Source organism: Orbicella faveolata, unplaced genomic scaffold (assembly GCF_042242905.1).
Source record: "Orbicella faveolata isolate gen_17 unplaced genomic scaffold, um_ofav_v1 contig_26, whole genome shotgun sequence".
Lineage (NCBI taxonomy): Eukaryota > Metazoa > Cnidaria > Anthozoa > Scleractinia > Merulinidae > Orbicella > Orbicella faveolata.
In genome coordinates, this window is record NW_028301554.1 from 3702501 (window position 1) to 3721954 (window position 19454).

General features: G+C 37.5%; 2 protein-coding genes across 2 annotated transcripts in view; one reads left to right on the forward strand and one right to left on the reverse strand.

The window, feature by feature from the left end:
* The window catches only part of LOC110045306 (mitogen-activated protein kinase kinase kinase 2-like), a 42196-nt gene that overhangs the window by 1390 nt on the left and 21352 nt on the right, over positions 1 to 19454 (reverse strand). Inside the window, exons 8-12 of the mRNA XM_020750905.2 lie at positions 3412 to 3482; positions 2693 to 2796; positions 1943 to 2113; positions 1644 to 1703; positions 1 to 103 (exon numbers count right to left, since the gene is read on the reverse strand). The exon at positions 1 to 103 is cut by the window's left edge and continues 1390 nt beyond it. Of these exons, the coding sequence (XP_020606564.2) occupies positions 82 to 103; positions 1644 to 1703; positions 1943 to 2113; positions 2693 to 2796; positions 3412 to 3482 (428 nt within the window). The 3' untranslated portion in view covers positions 1 to 81. The remainder of the gene's footprint in view (positions 104 to 1643; positions 1704 to 1942; positions 2114 to 2692; positions 2797 to 3411; positions 3483 to 19454) is intronic.
* Positions 9098 to 14366, forward strand: LOC149107706 (beta-1,3-galactosyltransferase 5-like). The gene is made up of 5 exons (XM_089296074.1): positions 9098 to 9184; positions 9642 to 9763; positions 10916 to 11041; positions 11365 to 11443; positions 13347 to 14366. Exons 2-5 carry the CDS (start codon positions 9690 to 9692, stop codon positions 14364 to 14366), a joined length of 1299 nt encoding a protein of 432 aa, XP_089152200.1. The 5' UTR covers positions 9098 to 9184; positions 9642 to 9689.

The following is a 19454-nucleotide window of genomic DNA, read 5'->3' on the forward strand; positions in this document are numbered from 1 at the left end:
TTCGTTTACTCAAATGGCAAGTTGGGGAAAGTTGCGCCATTAACGATTTTGTTTGGGTAACTGAACACTTGCTACATCACTTTATATAAAGGTTACAGGGTACCTGAGAAAACAACAAAATAGACTAAGTTAACGTTCATAATATCATGAACCAAGAGTTATGATCCGATAGGTTTGTGAGTCTTTGCTTAAACGCTGACCAGGAAGAAAAGAAAAGACAAAGACAATCGTAAAGTCAATTCCAACTCATTTAGGTAGTTCCTTGACCCCTGATGGTAAGTTCCGTTTATCAACGATAGAAGTTGAAGTTATAGCACGTTCAGGATAATGTCCGCGGACAGATATCCCAACATATTTTTTCGCGCCAAATGGAGGCTATTGTTTATTTATCTGGTTTTTGGCGCAGTTAACGATAAACAGGGTGAGTAATATCTCAAAATTTCGGCAAAATAGAATTTGCATACTCATGGTTGCAGTCAGGAAATTAACGGGGATGATAAAACATACGGCTTGTCGCCTTTCTTGTGCATTGAATTTGAACTTGTCGAATGACTAGACTGGAGTACGGATAGTTTTTATTCTTTCATGCCTAGCTACGAAATACGAGATCTAGCTGTTTTTGCAAACCAATTTTGTTGCGGTTTCAGTTGAGATACTTGTAAGACTTTGTCTAGCTGGTTGTTTGTCCAATGCTTCAGTATTTTCGTGGATATGCTCGTCGTTCGTCCAAAGGTGGACATTTTTAAATCGAATAAGCCAACTTTTGTGTCACTATTTTAGCCCCCTCGAGTCTTAATGAACATGATTTAACCCTTCTTATCACTCACATTTTTGTGGTAGTGGCTGATGAAGTTAGGCTGCGCCGAATATAAATGTTCTACCTTTTATAACGCTCTGAATACAGGAAATTATTTTATATTTTAAATCGGTTCTCTGAAGGGTTTTGAGTTTCTCTTTGCCTACTTCCTGTACTTTAATTTTTTCTTCTTCCTTCTCAGTACCTTTCTTCAACTACTTTGGACGAGACCGCCATTGAAAAAATTTGGCTGCCACAAAAACCACAAAACAGCACTGAATTTCACTCGTTAAATAAGCGGAAATCGAGCTGCGTCAAACCAAGGAGATGCGAATTTCTTAGTACGGGAAAATCGGTCTTTTTTGTCGAAACAATTATGAGGCGCAAACAGATCGGACTTAAATTCCTCAAAAGACTCTTTTAATCTCGAAATCTGTTATTGATATGATTAATTAGTAATTAGTGCTTGTGCCGTAAGTTTTAGATAATAATCATGTTCGTACACTACTTGCAAAGATTTCGGACGATTTTAATTTCGGACAAAAAAAGCGTCCGAAAATAAAACCGTCCGAAAGTTTTAAGCGTCCGTGTAATTCGCGTTTTGTAGGCGTAAATTTACTTTAGCTATGTTTCATCACAGTGTCCGAAATTGCTGACCGAAATTTGTCCAAAATGAGATAAAGTGTCCGAAAATTAATCGTCCGAAATTTCTACGTCCGAAGTTTTTTGCAAATAATGTAATCTCAAATCGGCCTCAGGCTGCGTGCTTGTCCGATTTTAAAATTAATTGCGCGATTACTCCCTGAATTGTTCTCCAGTAGGTCCAGTACTGGTTACTATTACTTACCATTTTGTAACGAACGCGTAGCGTTGCAACTCAGGGGAAGATGGTCGTTCGTCAGGTTTCCTACAAAAACAAACAATACGACTTACAGTAAGCACAATTTTCAAAGGTCGGACAACACTTATATTCACTTTCCAAATTTCTAATCACCGCTTCTGCTTCTGCATCGTAGTGATGTCACTTTAATAACACCGTTTGAATGACACCTGCCTTCGTCCTTTTGCAATGTTTGCAATGTTTTTTTCCATACATTCTTTAGCTACATAACCACTTGTTTAACTCTGCTATTAACAATTACCAACCACTTCAAGGCAGCCCCAATAAACGCTCTTGCATCTTGTGATACATTCAGAGGCACCAGAGTCATGATATCGATGGGCCCTGAAGCAATTTTAGACCTGGCTGCTTCTGTTTGAAAATAACTCAGAGAGGGTTTTCCGGTCAGCATTTCGATAACTGTACAACCGACACTCCTTTAAAAAAAAAACGCCACACATTTTGAAGTTAAAACATGAATTTTGCATACCTTGACGAATGTTACAGTTTCAAATTACTGGGAACTCACAAAATCAGCTTCGACCCATTGACTCATACCTTAAACTAACTTATATTGCCATCAAAATAGTAAATTAAAGTTTGCGATTGATACATCATGCGAGGTCACACCAAAACTACAACAATTACGTTCCCCAGGTCTGACAATGCTCATTTTCGGTCAGTGGTGACTGAACACAACTCTTGGTGTAGTTTGATTGTGTGTAAAGGTTCAAATTTAATGATCGTCTTTCAACATGAGTAAAGAGAGTAACCACTGTGATTAATGCAGCGGGGTTCAGCTTCTGATTTCGCTCAGAGTTCCACATTTGTAGTGCTAACTAAAAGAATAATGGTTTCTGGGAACGAGGCTGCAAGCTAAAATGGCTCCGAGCAAAACCTTACATGACGAGGAATGCACTAAACCTATCTTCTTTTCCCGTGTTTGTTTCTTCGTGGACAACCCAACGAATATCGAGAAAAGGAAAGGAAAAGCAGTGTTTGTCCTTTAAGCCTACCAGATATCCGCTTCCCGTCCATATCCTTGACCCCCGGATATCTCCGGTGCCATATAATACAAAGTACCCCGAGCAGATTTGAAATCTGTTTCACTTCCAATTTTCTGGAGAAAAAAGATTGCACGAAAAGTGGTTATTTTCCGAAAATAAGCGGCATGTATCACGTGGAATAGATACAATACTGGCGAGAGGTTTTCTAAGCTAACAAGGTTGAATACAACTCCTTCTCGTATTCAAATCTGCGTCTTTGCGCTCGGACGTTTTACGCCTATCAACTGAGTCCAGCTGGCAACAGCAACAACTCCGCTGGCATGGCCTATCAGCAGGAGGTAGCTATTCGGCTCTTAGTGGGACTTGTCAACACTGACCATAGTTAATGAGGGGAGACTCCAAATTGTTATGAAGCCGGGCAAACTTCAAGGGAGCTAACAAAAGTACCACCAGTTAATATGTTGAGAAGTTCCCGCCCGTGCATAATGTTTTGTTTTGCGCTCATACACTCTGCGTAAATATGTCTAAATTACGAAACTGCAAGGCTAGATGCTCAGACCAAAGTAAACTCCTATTGTGTTTTATGCCCGGTCAAGACGAAAAAAGCGAACAAAAAAACAGAACAAAGAACTTCGGGCTCCATATACATTATCCACTGTTAAATTTGGACCGACGAAGGCATATACAGTACACGAGTCTAATTACTACATACAGTTCACTATTTTTACCTGAATTGTTTTTGATAACCCAAAGTCAGCTAATTTCACATTCCCTTTGCCGTCTAAAAGAACATTTGATCCTACAAATAGCACATGCAGAAGTTCTGAAGTCCATAGCAAAAATAGCCTTCACTCAGGTAGAGCAATATTAAAGCACATAAGCAGCTAATAAGCTAAAACAGATAGGAAAAGGAAATGAACTGTTAGGGGTTACTAAATGTTTCAAGAAACTTCAGTGTTGCTTAATGTAGGAGTAACACAAATTTCTGAGCGTTTAGTTCTTTAATTGTAATTAACAAAGGAACTAAGTACTACTTCTACTTCTACATCTACTTTCAGAGCCAAAATTGCAAAAAAAATCTGTAAGACAAATTTGAGCTATTTTTGAAATAGGCAAAATTTCACATTCTCTTAGTTAACGAAAAAAACTGTCTTACAGATTTTTATTTTACTTTACGTTTACCTCCATAAACGTTGAGTCACAGTGAAATTCTAATCCCTGAAATTTTGAGGTAGGGTCAATAAAGTAGACTTTGAGAGAAACGTGCACCCACTAGTGCCCAGTCCATTCTTAAGCACTCGGTCGTTCATTTTGGCTATTTATTTACGTTTTAAGTGTTCAGACATAATATATGGTAAAACATTTCAACAAACAGTAATTAGAGGAAGGAGATACTTCTTGGAACATCTCTCAAAAGAGTTGAAAGTTGGGCGCTTATACTCCATCAAAACTGTAGTGAGTCACCTTAACTCTTGGAGCTATCAGGAGCCATAATCGGGGACACGCGCACCTGTGATTATGGGACAATTTATCTATTTTTAGAACGAATTGCGCCATCCTGACGACATATATCCGCACGAATCCACGCACACGTCGTGGGTTCTCGCGTGGATGTTGTCACGTTGCGTGATCAAATGGTCAGAGTTGCGAGATTCTCTTGCGAATTTTTCACGGCGATGGCAGGGAATAAGGCAGGGAATAAGAACCAGGGCGCTTATAAGCAGTTTTATGCTCCGAGCTAATGGAAAAGGTGAGCTTTCCATGGTCGAAAACAAGACTTCAATTTTGCGCTGTAAATGAATAATATCTTCTCGCGCTAGTTGTGCGCGTAAGCTCCTCCACAGTATCGAGTTAATTTGTGGGTTTTTCGAACAAAGCTTAATCATAACCAAAACCTGTTTTTGATAGTTTCTTATTGTTTCTGCTTGTTTAACGAGTTTGCAAATTTTTTAAAATGAAAGTCTGACGAGTGCACTTTCAAGTCCGAGTCGATGTTTTCAATTGTCAATAAATCTCGACAAATATTTCTTTGGTTATTTTCTGTGTGGAGATGCTGCAACAATTTTCACCAACGCCAAAAGGCTACTAGCATCATGTAACTTATGTTTCTTCAACGTAGTGAAATTTTACTCTGCGAAAATAAAATAGACAAGGAGTTTTGATAATTCAACCTACAAAATCGAAATCTTTATTCGAGTTGATCAAAGAAAGCGTCTTCGTAACTTTGCGGATTGTTTCCACCGTATTCACATATTTTCAGCTAGGCTTTTAATATGTTCTCAAACATATATCAACCTTAAACAAATTTAAAACCTAGAGATATTGTATGAGTTCGATGTACATTTTCACACAAATTAAAAGTGCGGAAATGCAATTTGTGATGTTTTATTGACTGTACAAAGCACGCATCGGCGGGCGCTCTTACTCATCGACAACTGAAGCAATTTATTGGATTTTTACAGAAACAAAACTGAGGAGTATCTACAGACGTAAACTTATTGGGCCTTGATGAAACATCAAGCGTTGCTTGCAATTCAGGCGAAACTGAAACTTGCATTTACTTTTTTTTTTTTTATTTTTTATTTTTTTTATTTTTTGGCCGCGACAGACTCTGGCGAAATCCTCGCAAGCGTTTGGCAAGTCTGGAGGGAAACTTTGAAGTCCTGAAACGCTGCTATATCTAAATATATCCAGCTAGTTTTATTATTATTATTATTATTATTATTATTATTATTATTATTATCATCATTATTATTGCTGTGTTATGAAAAGATGTTAAGACCCTGTTAATCTTCAACATATGTGAAATTTAGAGTGGAGTAATGCGGAGCTCTTGTAAAAGAAGCAGCGGAACACAACTTGGTCGGTGATGTATGAAGCGGGACATACCTCAATTCGACACTGTCTTACTTCACTCAAATTGGAACAGCGTTCGACGAAAATACTTAAACAAAATTCCAACAGACATAAACGTGTTGAGTTGCGGGTCACAAGCATCAAAAATTTCACGAATTTCGGACACCATTTCCCCCGCGCAACATCAGCAAAAATTCTAACAGCGGAACACAACTTGGTCGGTGATGTATAAAGCGGGACATATCTCAATTCGACACTGTCTTACTTCACTCAAATTGGAACAGCGTTCGACGAAAATACTTAAACAAAATTCCAACAGACATAAACGTGTTGAGTTGCGGGTCACAAGCATCAAAAATTTCACGAATTTCGGACATCATTTCCCCCGCGCAACATCAGCAAAAATTCTTGCAGCATGTATGCGCGTGTGCCGTATGCGATTGCGCAGTTTGTTCTGAAAACAGAAAATTTGTCCCATATGTACCAGAGATGGCGTGCGCTTACGGTCGCCGTCCCTGAACATGGCTCCTAGACCTATAAAAGGAAGAAAAAAAAGGAACTCTACACAGTAAACTCCTGTCATGAACTTACAATCGTGGACAAAAGTCCTCAGGACACTTGTGTAATTTAAGGAATTCTCTGTGTTTTACTACTGGAGTTGGAAAAAAGCGCTGCTTTCCTTTTGAAAACGCGTTACTATTCCCCCTCCCCACCCAATACAATGTTGAAAATCGGAAAAAATCGAAGGTAGTAGTTTTCAACATTGTATGGGGGGTTGGGAGCGGGGTTAGGCAGGTGAAGTAGTATTCGCGCCTGGCGTGCGCGCAAAAGCACCGAAAGTGCAAATTTGTCCCAAGACTTTTGTCCATGATTGTAGCTTTACGTTTTAAAATTATTGGTTCAGTGTCTGTTCGAAAATTCTACCCAAGTGTTTCACATCGGTATCCGCAAAATAGCATAAATACTGCGAACACACCCTTTATGTCTCTGTGTATTATAGCGGAGCTCCCGCGCGCCCAAGGCGCGCGAGCAGAGCCTCATTCCTTAGAAATTTTGGTAAACTTATCAAGCCGAGAAAATTTGGTTATGACGTCACCGTACGAGCGAGCGAGCGAGCGCCGTCCGTACAGACTCTGGGGGAGGGGGAGAGGAGCTTCGCGGCAACGCAAACTGGGGAACCGAGGAATGCCATCTTTTTATGGCGGGATTTTTAAAGAAGAGAAAACTCATTTCTATTTGTCATGTCAACAAATGATAGCGGAGGTTGATCTAACGTTTTTAAGATGGGGTTGCACTGAAGTATAAAACAGAAACAGAAAGCAAGAATTTACAGGCAAAGAAGTAGCGAAGAAGATCGTGAAAGAGAGCGGGCCAGCGCTGGGGAAGGAGGCGAAACAATACTGAACAATGCCGTGAATTATAGCGAGTCAAGGACTAGAGAAAGGGGAAGAAATAATACGGAACAAAGCCGTGAAGCAAAGCTAACGAGGACTATAGAAAGGAGACGAAATACCCGACGACTACAGAACTGCTCAAGTTAATTCGCGCGTCGAGATGCTGTGCAGCCGAGCAAGAAAAGTCACATGATTAAAATCAGGTGACGAACTTGAGAACTGTGTGTTTAGAGTAATTGCAAAACAGAAAACACAGCGGAAAAAAGTGGTTGATTCGTTGAGCTATCGAAAAGATTAGATCAGTTCGGTTCAGTCTTCACAACTTTTGCTGCAAGTTTCTCCCTGGAAGATTTACATTGGCCGCAGTGAGTCGCCAACTTGAGGTAAGTAACTTTTGTTGTGGCGTTTGCTATGGAAATTATGAAGTTGCCTCGGCGAGATAAGCTTATTTTCAATAGGAATCCTTTTTAAAGTCTTCCTTATTTGAAGCCATGCTGTGAGGCATTTTATAAATTACATAGTTTTAATCTCGCTCATAACAATAACGCGTGAGTGGCTTTGTCGAGGTTGTTGTAAGTTGCACATTGTAAACAAATCATGTTTCGTCTCGAGTTTCGTCGTCACGTTTAAAAAAAAAAAAACTGTATTTGTAAACACTGCCGGGCGAGTTTTGAAGTTTTCTCTGTGATAGTTGGCACAACCGCTTCCTAGCTAGACTACAAAAATTTCTTAAACCATGATAGGTATACAAACCATTTTAAGCCGAAGCGAACAGGATTTGCTAAATTTACTTTTGACGTTCCTATGTGAATATTTACATCTTGTGACTACAAAGTATTTCCTCGTTTTGTTAGTTCAACTTATTCGGTTTGGCGAAATGCTTGGGGGGGGGGGGGGGGGGGGAATTTCCAGGTTAATTTGGTTGAAGACTGTTAAAGCTACCGCCGATAAAATGACTGCAAAGCTAAATTAAGCCGTCCGCAAAAATACACACTGTGATATTCAAATCTATGCTTAAGCGTGAATAATTGTTAAACTTTAACACTGCAAGCTGAAACGAATTTTCTTCATCCTTTCTTTTATTCGGTCATCCTTCATTGAGAAGGGATTTGCTGTTTGATACTCAGCTGTAATGATATGCATATTGTGTTTATCATGTAGATTTCCTCGTTTTATTTTGTTGTTGTCCAGTTAGTTCGGTTTGGTGAAATGCTTGTAGTCGAAATGTCAAGTAGACAATTATACATGTAAACCCTGTCGGCGAATAAAACTCTACTTCGATTGTGATTTGCTATTTCATTTTATTAGTGCCACTGCTTTTGGTTGGGAGTACCGTCATGGCCCCTATTTTCCTAATGAGATATTATTCCCCAGTGTGGTATTTACACTTATGGAAATGTTCCATAAAAGTGAGATAGTACTGATTAAAAAAAAATGCTAAGAGCTTTACTCGGTAATGAAGAGTGAAAATGACATTTACATACTTAGATAAATTTAGGGCGTACAAGTTCTAATGCCCTGACCATTTCTTGGTAATAGACATAACTTTTACATATATACATTCAAAATTTAGTTGGTGAGAGTGCATTCCTCGCTCCACTGACCCTCTCTCTCTACTCCCTTCCTCACACTAATTTTTTGATTGACTAACTTATTAACTGAATGTCACTGACTGTTTTCTTTGTTGTGCTTTACTTTTTTGCTCATCGAAGAAAGTTTCAGTTTCTTCGTGGCTGTTTCCTTTGTCCTGTCCAGTACCAATTCGTTTGTGATATAACTTTGTGAATTCTCTATTCTCATAAAATTTTATCTCATCAGGGTAATAGAATGCACTCTCAGAGTGTTTAATCATCGTTTTCAGTCGATACAATTTTCAGGAAAAAAGCAGTGGTTTTCTTAATTTCCTTTTGCTTTGCTTTAGGACCTTTTAGCAGGCGGGTAATTGGCCCATAGGCATTACCGGAGAATAATTTTGAAGTAAAGAATTAGATTCATTTCAGTGTTAAGTATTTTTAAATTATTAGACACAATTTTGACAGAGCTGTTTCAACAGTTTCAGTTAAATTGTTTTCCAGTTAAACAGCACTACATGTAGCAGTGTTATAATGAGTGTGAACTTTATGGAGGGTTTTAAAGGTTTATTATTATTTTTTAAGATAACAGAAGACAACAAAATATACATGTGTATACAGTATAACCTGATGTTGGTGTTGGTTGTGAATTGCAATTCATATTAGTCATCTTATTACAGGTGAGGGGAAAAAGTTCAGAAAGTTCAGAACATCTCTTCCACCAGCACACCTACATTCTACAGGTGCAATCATTGAGTTGTTATATATATATATATATATATATATATATATATATATATATATATATATATATATATATATATATATACACACACACAGAGAAATGTAAAGTTATGAACTTAACATTAAAATCTGACATTTGGATGCCTCCTTTGCTAAAGTTAGTCACCATTTAATTGTTTTCACTCCCTGTGAATTCATAGAGAATTACCACCTAATGTAGAAGTCCTGTCTTCATTAGTGAGGGAAAATGACACTGCAAAAAGTTACAAAAAAAGTTACAATGAAATTAAAAAGAATTGTGAATGTCGATAATGACTTGGTGTACACTGTACATCATGTAAAGGTATGTGGTGAGTGCCAAAGGCATAACATTTCATGCATTTGCCTTTTCAGGACAAATTATATAACAGTGACATTTTAAAAGATGTGATCAGAAAAATAATGAGTATTGTCCAGGCAGTACCAGTTTATGGACGGCACATGCAGACAGTAAGAGGTGCTGTAAGCATTACCAGGTAATTAAGTTGGTTTTATGCTTATGACTTCTTGTACTTGGATTTTGTGCCATTTCGTCACAAGAATAGGTAATGAAAGATGCATAAGTTGATGCAATTTATTTTCAAAGGCAAACTTAAAAGTCTGCCTATGGTGGATACCAGTTGTGTGTAAAGTGAATGTAAAGCAAACACACTGTTAAAGATGTACGTGCATGTTGATATTGAATAATCTGAAATTTCAGCGAGTTTGAAAATATATTATATCTATGACAGTTCTGAGGTGAGGGCTGTTACATGTACATGTAAATAGCTCATGCTCGATTTTTTACTTGTTATGATTTAGCTGCCAATATGTTCTGTAAATTAATTTTAATAGTCATCTGTTAGTGTGCAACGATAGAGATAGAGATATCTAACCAAATAATGTACGGTGTAAATTAATTAACCAAATTATGCTGTTTTCAGTTGACCATTACGCTACTACACGTACATTGTAATGTGATGTTGAAGCGCACAAATTTACAAACATGCCCAGTGTCAACTTGTCAAATGTATGAACTGGCCAGCCAGTCTAGATTACAAAACTTTCTGAAAGTTGGTCTTACCAGGTAAGATATATCTTAAAGCATATTTTGTAATTAATGATTTCTCAGACATTGTTTTCTTCAAGAAAATATTCATACCCCACATGGAGGTTTTTTTTCTTTAAGAGCTCCCTGCTCCTGTTACTTTAGAATTTCTAATAACTGGCCATGAATGGGTGTTGGGTGTGAATATCTTCTGTAACTGCACACTCAGATTAAGTCAGCAAGAACATCAGTATTTATCGTGACAAAGTCTGATTTTCAGTTATATGTACAACCAAACAGCCTGGATGGCCCTTCGATTGGGACTTTACACATTGTTGTACTGCAATGTTCCAGTTTCTTGTTTAAAGCAAATTGCATGTGCGCTCAAAAGCAAGTCGCCAAGTTCATAACAGTTATATATGTTTGCTTTGCATCTCAGGACAGAACTGCCACTGTAAAAGTTTTGGTACCATCCCCCTAGCATTTGATTCACTACTGTAGACACTCCGTAAACAACTAGCAATGAAGTACACTGTATATCAATGAAAGGAATGTCATATGTTGGTTACGAATTATAATTGATATGTCTTTGTATGTTCAGTGGTGTTCAAGTAGCAGCAAAATACAGTATGATTACATCCCTGTTCCTGTCAGTCAATACACGAACAGTGTACACATGGACAGCCTGGATTAAAACATCAAAGATTTTCAAAGCAACCATGGCCAGGTGAGATATTTCTAAAGAAATATAAATTCAAGGTCCTTATGACTGCTTACAGGGATTGATTTTTATTGTAAACAATATCTTACTGAGTGTATTTTTCTTGTGTACTAATTGTTGTAGAACACAGAGACCACTGTCATGACAGAGATATTAATGTGTGAAAAGTTCCATTAAAAAATGCACTGGGAGCAAATTAAATCATCATAGATGCAGCTTCTGAGAGATCCCCAATATTAATGGAACATACATTGTACATACATGTAAAAGAGTTCAATAACTTATTCCTTAAGATTGTAATGCTTTGTTTGGTCTCTCTATATTCACAGACAACTTGATGCCTTAATAATTTCTGCACTAAGTTCATTGAACAAACTGACTTGGAAGTTGGGTTCTGCAAGCCATACTGTGTGTAGTAATATCATACAGCTGTAGCTGCAACATTGTGACAGATAAACTGTATTACATTATTAAGAAACACCTATGATAATGGTAATGATAAATGTATTAACTAATTATTTATAGTGTGTGTTAAATTAATCAGTTTTTCTTAGAGATCATTTACTCATCATGTCATGGTTTATTTAAATAATTGCTTTTTTGGCTTAAAAATGATATTTATTGTGCGTGGTTTATGTTGCTCTTAAATCAATTTTGTGATAACCTGCATTAGGCATGGCATAAATTAATATTTTGCCAACACGAAATGGAGAACTGAGTCTTAAACAAAGTTGCAGGATTAGTATTTTTTTGTAGAAAGAAAGAGTTGAGAAATTTGTGACATTCTACCGACAGCCTTGCCATTTGCAATGTCCAATAAGGTTAATTTGTTCCCTAGTGTTGTACAAGTAGTGTTCTCTAATTTATAAATTATTTCAATCTGTTGTTTAAATGATTGCCTTATAACCCCATGTCCAGCTTTGGTGCATGCAGGATACTATTGATGTATTGTTTATTCATTTTGCTGTAAATGATCTTTAATTGATGTGTCAATCAAAACATATCTTTGATATGCTGGCTTTTTCTGACAAATGTACCTATGCCTCATAATCTTTGAGTGTGTTTGGTTGTGTAGTGCAGACAAAATACACGTACATAATATAACTTACTTATAGCTTACTTATAATTCTTGGTATAATTTAATCATAGCAAAATTAATTAATGGAACCCAATAACAGCTCCTGTAGTCCACAATCTCAGTCGAGAAAAAGAACAAATCACATCGGAATTGAATAATAAAATTATTATCAGAAGCCAATGCAAGTATTCATGATCAGCAACAAAATATCATATTTATCGTTCATGCCAGAGTGATTTTGCTTATACTTGTACTTTGAGAGATGGTGCAAACCCTTTCAGCAGGAGGAGACTCCATACAAAAATGAGGATAGCTAACTATCTTTGGGGATCAAGTTAGAAAACAAAACTTTTTAACTTTTTACATGTGTATACTACTTTGGTATTTTTGTGAGATTTCATGTGGTAGAAATTTGGGGACTGAGTATATTGTAACCACTGCATTTCAGTCATACCCCACAACAACAAAAAAATGTGTAAACTTCTATTGTGCGGGAGTCCCCATGTTAACTACGAAAGAATATAATGATTAATGACAATGTCTTGTCTTTCTCAATAAGAAAGAACAGGAAATGCCACCAAAAAGCACAGAAGACAGTTATGTTATGTGATTAACATTTTTGGTGGCTCCCCTGAAATGCTTGAAATCATGGCTCTATTTTCATCATCACACCATCTTACACCTCGATCTGCTGATGTAGTCCTAGTTCGGGCTGAAACTATAAAATCGCTCGCAGTTTACTTCACACACATGTACATGTTGGATTATTTTCATTAGTAACAACATTCCAAAAAATAACTGACGAGCTCCGCTTTTAGGCTTGGCTAAATCTATATATTCGAACACTTCGAGTCATTCACGAGTATTAAATTTGAATACGGAAAAACAGGCCGGATTCGTCTAGAATCTTCCAGGTGTATTTCGAGTCAGTCGTAATCGAATACGTCAGAACATTGTGGCATACGCGGCGTGCGCCGATCCGTATTCGAGCGAATTCGGGCCCGAATATTTGGCTTTTCGCGCAGTGGCGAACCTTCAAAACCAGGCACTCGCGACAAAACGATCCTTAAAACAGCGAAATTCAAGCTGAGATATAACTTTGTAATCTATTACAAAACGTTATAGCAAGTCAGAATGCTGTCGCGGGTGACACATGTACGAAACTCAAGGCTTTTCATTGCATTGCTGATTTCCGTCGTTTTCGCCGTGTCAGTCATCATTTCCTTTTTGCAGAAAAGCGACTTGTGTCATCGCGGCATTTCACCTGGTACACCGCAAGATGCTCCACAGAACGTTGCCCTCGCCATCAACAAACAGTCGTTTAGCCCGGCGGCTGTAAAGGAAGTTGCGCTCACCATCAAGAAAGAGTCATTTAGCCCGGCTGCAAAAGTTCCATTCTCAACAGCTAAAGAAGTCACTCTTCCACACCGAACCTATTTAACATCCCGTACGCGATGCGCCCAAACATTATTCCTTCTGATTTTGGTTGCAACTGCTTCAGACAATATTGATAGAAGGAAAGTTATTCGGAAAACATGGGCAAGCGATCCATCAATGAACATAAGATGGAAAACAATGTTTCTTGTCGGTCAAGCGAAAGACAGTACACAGGATGAATATTTAAAAGCTGAGAACTTGATGTACAATGACTTAGCACGAGGAGCACAGAGAGACACTTATCAAAATCTAACACTGAAGACACAAATGGGTCTGGAATGGGCGGCAAAATATTGCGACTTTCAGTTTGTAATGAAAACATACGACGATGTCTTTGTCAATCCTTACAGACTAATGGACTATCTAGGAAACCCCGACACACCTAAAACTGAGCTGTATCGCGGATACGTGAGGTACAATGGGAAACCTCACCGTAAGGGAAAGTATGCAGTGTCCGTGGAAGAGTACAATAAAACCAGATATCCTGACGTTTGTGGCGGCGTAGGCTACGTGCTATCGTCAGACCTTGTCCTGAAAATGGTGCAAATGTTTGATGCCAAGAAACCTTTGAAGCTTGAAGACGTGTACATAGGTACATTAGTGGAAAGGCTGGGAGTGACAGATGTGCGACACCATCAAGGATTTCGTCCTTTGCAGTTTGGGCCATGCAAATATTTCTCGGATACTATTGCTTATCATCAAGCCTCGATAAATTGCATCGAGAAATTGTTTAATCAAACGATGAAAGAAAGACTGGAAGATGAAATTAAAAAATCCAATCTGACGACGATGTCTTTGTCAATCCTTACAGACTAATGGACTATCTAGGAAACCCAGACACACCTAAAACTGAGCTGTATCTCGGATACGTGAGGTACAATGGGAAACCTCACCGTGAGGGAAAGTATGCAGTGTACGTGGAAGAGTACAATAAAACCAGATATCCTGACTTTTGTGGCGGCGTAGGCTACGTGCTATCGTCAGACCTTGTCCCGAAAATGGTGCAAATGTTTGATGCCAAGAAACCTTTGAAGCTTGAAGACGTGTACATAGGTACATTAGTGGAAAGGCTGGGAGTGACAGATGTGCGACACCATCAAGGATTTCGTCCTTTGCAGTTTGGGCCATGCAAATATTTCTCGGATACTATTGCTTATCATCAAGCCTCGATAAATTGCATCGAGAAATTGTTTAATCAAACGATGAAAGAAAGACTGGAAGATGAAATTAAAAAATCCAATCTGACGACGATGTCTTTGTCAATCCTTACAGACTAATGGACTATCTAGGAAACCCAGACACACCTAAAACTGAGCTGTATCTCGGATACGTGAGGTACAATGGGAAACCTCACCGTGAGGGAAAGTATGCAGTGTACGTGGAAGAGTACAATAAAACCAGATATCCTGACTTTTGTGGCGGCGTAGGCTGCGTGCTATTGTCAGACCTTGTCCCGAAAATGGTGGAAATGTTTGATGCCAAGAAACCTTTGAAGCTTGAAGACGTGTACATAGGTACATTAGTGGAAAGGCTGGGAGTGACAGATGTGCGACACCATCAAGGATTTCGTCCTTTGCAGTTTGGGCCATGCAAATATTTCTCGGATACTATTGCTTATCATCAAGCCTCGATAAATTGCATCGAGAAATTGTTTAATCAAGCGATGAAAGAAAGACTGGATGATGAAATTCAAAAATCCAATCTGACGACGATGTCTTTGTCAATCCTTACAGACTAATGGACTATCTAGGAAACCCAGACACACCTAAAACTGAGCTGTATCTCGGATACGTGAGGTACAATGGGAAACCTCACCGTGAGGGAAAGTATGCAGTGTCCGTGGAAGAGTACAATAAAACCAGATATCCTGACGTTTGTGGCGGCGTAGGCTACGTGCTATCGTCAGACCTTGTCCCGAAAATGGTGCAAAGGTTTGATGCCAAGAAACCTTTGAAGCTTGAAGACGTGTACATAGGTACATTAGTGGAAAGGCTGGGAGTGACAGATGTGCGACACCATCAAGGATTTCGTCCTTTGTAGTTTGGGCCATGTAAATATTTCTCGGATACTATTGCTTATCATCAAGCCTCGATAAATTGCATCGAGAAATTGTTTAATCAAGCGATGAAAGAAAGACTGGAAGATGAAATTAAAAAATCCAAGAGTATGAAAACTGAGGAAAACAAACAACTATATAGTAATACCTCCGGTCAACTATGAATACCGGCAGTCAGAGACGCTTAATCACCCGAATTTCAGCTCCTAGTATCTTCTCAATTCGGCCTGGTCGGCGAATTTGATGGAAAACCTCGTATTTGGGTGAAGCAAACGGAAAATAATTGGTGGCAGACTTTGACACAACGCTCTCAAACATGGTTAACAAAGTGTGGCATCAAACTGAGGCCTTAAACCCTTAGTCTCGTTTAAAACTCGATCACTTCAGCAGCTAATGTTTGCCTCTCTCATTTTGTTTACTTTCTGATTCAGTATGTAAGTCGATTTATGTTCGAAGGAAGCAATTATACTTTCCCCCTGCGGCAGAAATGGGCTTCAAATGCGCTTATAATCAAAACGCCCGACAAATTGCCCGTCAGGTTGTTGTATGCCTAAACGAACAAGAAAAGACAAGTACTGAACCAAAATCTGTAGTGGTCCCTTTTATTTCACTAGTCAGTCTCTATATATTTTATATATAAACAAGGTGATTTGTATATCTGTTTTCAGAGTGCTCAGTAGTAAACTAGAGCGTGATTATAACAGATGACGAACTGAGCAACTGTAGATCTGACTTGACATTTTATTACTACTTAGTTTCGTAGTACACAGCTTGTGTGCAGCACTCATGAAATAAAATTGCCAAATGCGAATTTACATCATTACACTGATTTGAAATACACATGCAACCGTTGGAAATATGATAGCTACAATAAGTGAACGCTTTTACAAAAAACAGGAAAATTGGAAATTATAGATAAACACTGTTACTATTGTGTAACAACAGAAGCTTTAAAAGTTAAAATTTAGCATTTTTCCGGAAGAATTTGTTTGCATGTCTACATGAAGTTATCAGTTCATTCCATTTATTCAGAGAGGCTAACTCAGGTTTACAAAGGGACTTCTCCCAGAGGCATAGGTTACATTGATTTGAAGTGGGGTTATATGGGGCAGCTTGCTTTAAAATCTTTCAAGTGACTTTGAACTTTGATTTATTGTCAAAGTCACTTGGAGGCTGCCCCATGTAGGCCCGCTTCAAATCGATGTAACCTACGCCTCTGGGAGAAGTACTTTATTATTTGTAAACCTGAGTTAGCCTCTCTGAACAAACAGAATGAACTGATTAGATAACTTCATGTAGACATGCAAACAAATTCCTCCTGAAAAATGTTAAATGTTAAATTTTAAATTTTAAATCTTCTCTTGTATTTCAATAATAACAGAGTTTATTCCTAATTTCCAGCTTTCCTTTGTTTTGTAAAAGCATTCGCTTATTGTAGCTATCACATTTCTAATGGTCGCTTGTGTATTTCAAATCAGTGTAATGATGTAAATTCCCATTTGGCAATTTTTATCTGATGAGTACTGCACACAAGTTGTGTAGTACAAAACTAAATAGTAATAAAATGTCAAGTCAAATCTACATTTGATCAGTTCGTCATCTGTTATTTTATATATACATTATATTAAGGTACATGTAAACCCTGTTTCATTGATGACCACTACAAATTTCAAGACAATTTGCTATAGTAATGTCAAACTACAGTGAAACTTTGATATCATGAAGTGCCAAGGAATTGGCAAAGTATGTTCACTATAACAGGGTTTTGTATCAAGGTTCTTTTCTGTATAGTCTACTATTACTGGGGCCATGAAAATCATTCGTTATACTGAGGACCTCGTTATATAGAGGCTCGTTAAATCGAGGTTCCACTGTACTAACCATATTCCTTCCAAAGGTAAATATTGAAAATTGAGTTTTATTACTCATTTAGGTTATTAGCCTTAGGAGGAATTTGTTTGCATGTCTACATGAAGTTATCTAATCAGTTCATTCTGTTTGTTCAAAGTGACTGTTAGCCACTCATTTCAGGTTAAGAGCTGAAAGTTCAGAACAATATTGAATTTGATACTCAAATTTTGATTGGATTAATTAATGCATAAAAAGTTTGCACCATATCTAGCAAAAAATGAAAGGCTTCTAGAGCTTGCCTACCTTTGTCAGTGCAAAATGAAACATAATCTGTAACCTTGAACATTGTTGCTTGAATCGCTTTTAATGTTTTTAAGCCCACAAACTCTGGCCCTCACATCCTTTCATACTTTGTTTGCACTGTAAACTTGATTAATGTGCAACACAACTCTCTCTTCTCTCAAAGGCATCTTAAGTATGTTTTTACATGCACTAGAAACCCAGGTGCTTACAGTGTAGCTTTCCAAATGTGACTGTAAAACTTTTTGGTCATCAATCCTGTCAACACTTAGTGTTGATCTCAGGTCTTGGTTTGAATTTTCAGCTCTTTGTCTTGAGGTTACCCTATATCTTTCAGAGTGTCTTGCACCCACGCCATTTAGCATGTCTAATTAAAGCCAATAAAGGTGGCTATCAATCCACACGTACATGTATACCAAGAATTTGGAAATCAAATGAATTATCAAATTTTTCAGGGTTTCTCTGTGCGAGCATCCAAATCACTTTTTGAAAGCTAAGTCAAAGTGAGTCTGCCTCAAATTTTGGACAGTAGCTAGTTTATCATCCATGTCTGTTAATTTTTATTTTTGAAATATTTTTTCTCTGAGAGTGATTTTTGAATGATCGCTCCACCATTCTTTAATCCTGTTTTGGAAATGTTATGTAACTTTTTACTGCGATTGAATATGGCAACACACAGGCAATATTTTTAGTGTTTTGTGTCCAGAAACTGAGAAACAAATTAAATTAACAAGGAACAAAGTTCACTTTGACTTGTACATGTAGCTTTCAAAATGAGATAATAATAATAATAATGATTTGAATGCCAGCACTAAAATGTCTAGAAAAATTTGGCAATTCATTTTATTTGAAAGTCCTTGGTATAGTTTGATAGCCAGCTCTATAAGTTTTAATTTGATATGGGGTTTACATACAATGTCTACAGATTAAATCGGATGCACTACATCCCTTTTGTGTGAGACACCTCTAAAGGTATATGGTAATGTTAAGAGGGTTCCAATTGTTGAACCAAATAATAATGATGTTAGAGTGGTTTTCAATTGTGTCGTAAAACCAAAACCAAAACCAGAACGAATTACTTACCGATTAGACTTCTCAGCTAATCTCGAACTGCAGTAAAACCAAAAGCAAAACCAAAGTAATTGTCTAATTACTTTCGACACTCAACTGAAAACCGCTCTAAATATGCAAAGCAGCAATTCATTAATTCATCCCTAATTCTCTTTCGTAACATAGCAGCATCTAGTTCTAAAGTTTGCATACAAAATGTAAGTGTTTTTTTAGACTGCTTCTCAGATGGTTCCGAACTTCTGCTTTTTCATAATATAGCAGCATCTAGTTAGAAAGTTGCATGCAAAATGTTATAGAAGTGGTTTTTTAGACTTTGCATCTCAAATGCTTCATTATGCCTTTTCATAACACAGCAGCATCTAGTTATAAAGTTTGCAAAAAAAAATGTTGTAGTGTTTTTTAAAGACTTCATAACAAAGCAGCATCTAGATATGAAGTAAATGGATACAAAATGTTATAGTATTTTTTTAGGTTTTACTTCTCAGATGGTTCCTTATACGTTTTCATAACATAGAGTCTTGGCAATGTAAATTCTTCCATAGTTTGATGAAAATAAACATACACGAACAAGTAACATAAGTTTTATTATTTCAGTATTAATAAAGTATTATTTGAAATGAAATGAA

Bases quoted from the DNA above. Each gene is read 5' to 3' on its own strand.
- LOC149107706 (XM_089296074.1), top strand. From the start codon at position 9,690: ATGAGTATTGTCCAGGCAGTACCAGTTTATGGACGGCACATGCAGACA. The intron at 9,764-10,915 runs GTAATTAAGTTG...TTGTATGTTCAG, and splicing joins GGTGCTGTAAGCATTACCAG to TGGTGTTCAAGTAGCAGCAA. The intron at 11,042-11,364 runs GTGAGATATTTC...CTATATTCACAG, and splicing joins TTCAAAGCAACCATGGCCAG to ACAACTTGATGCCTTAATAA.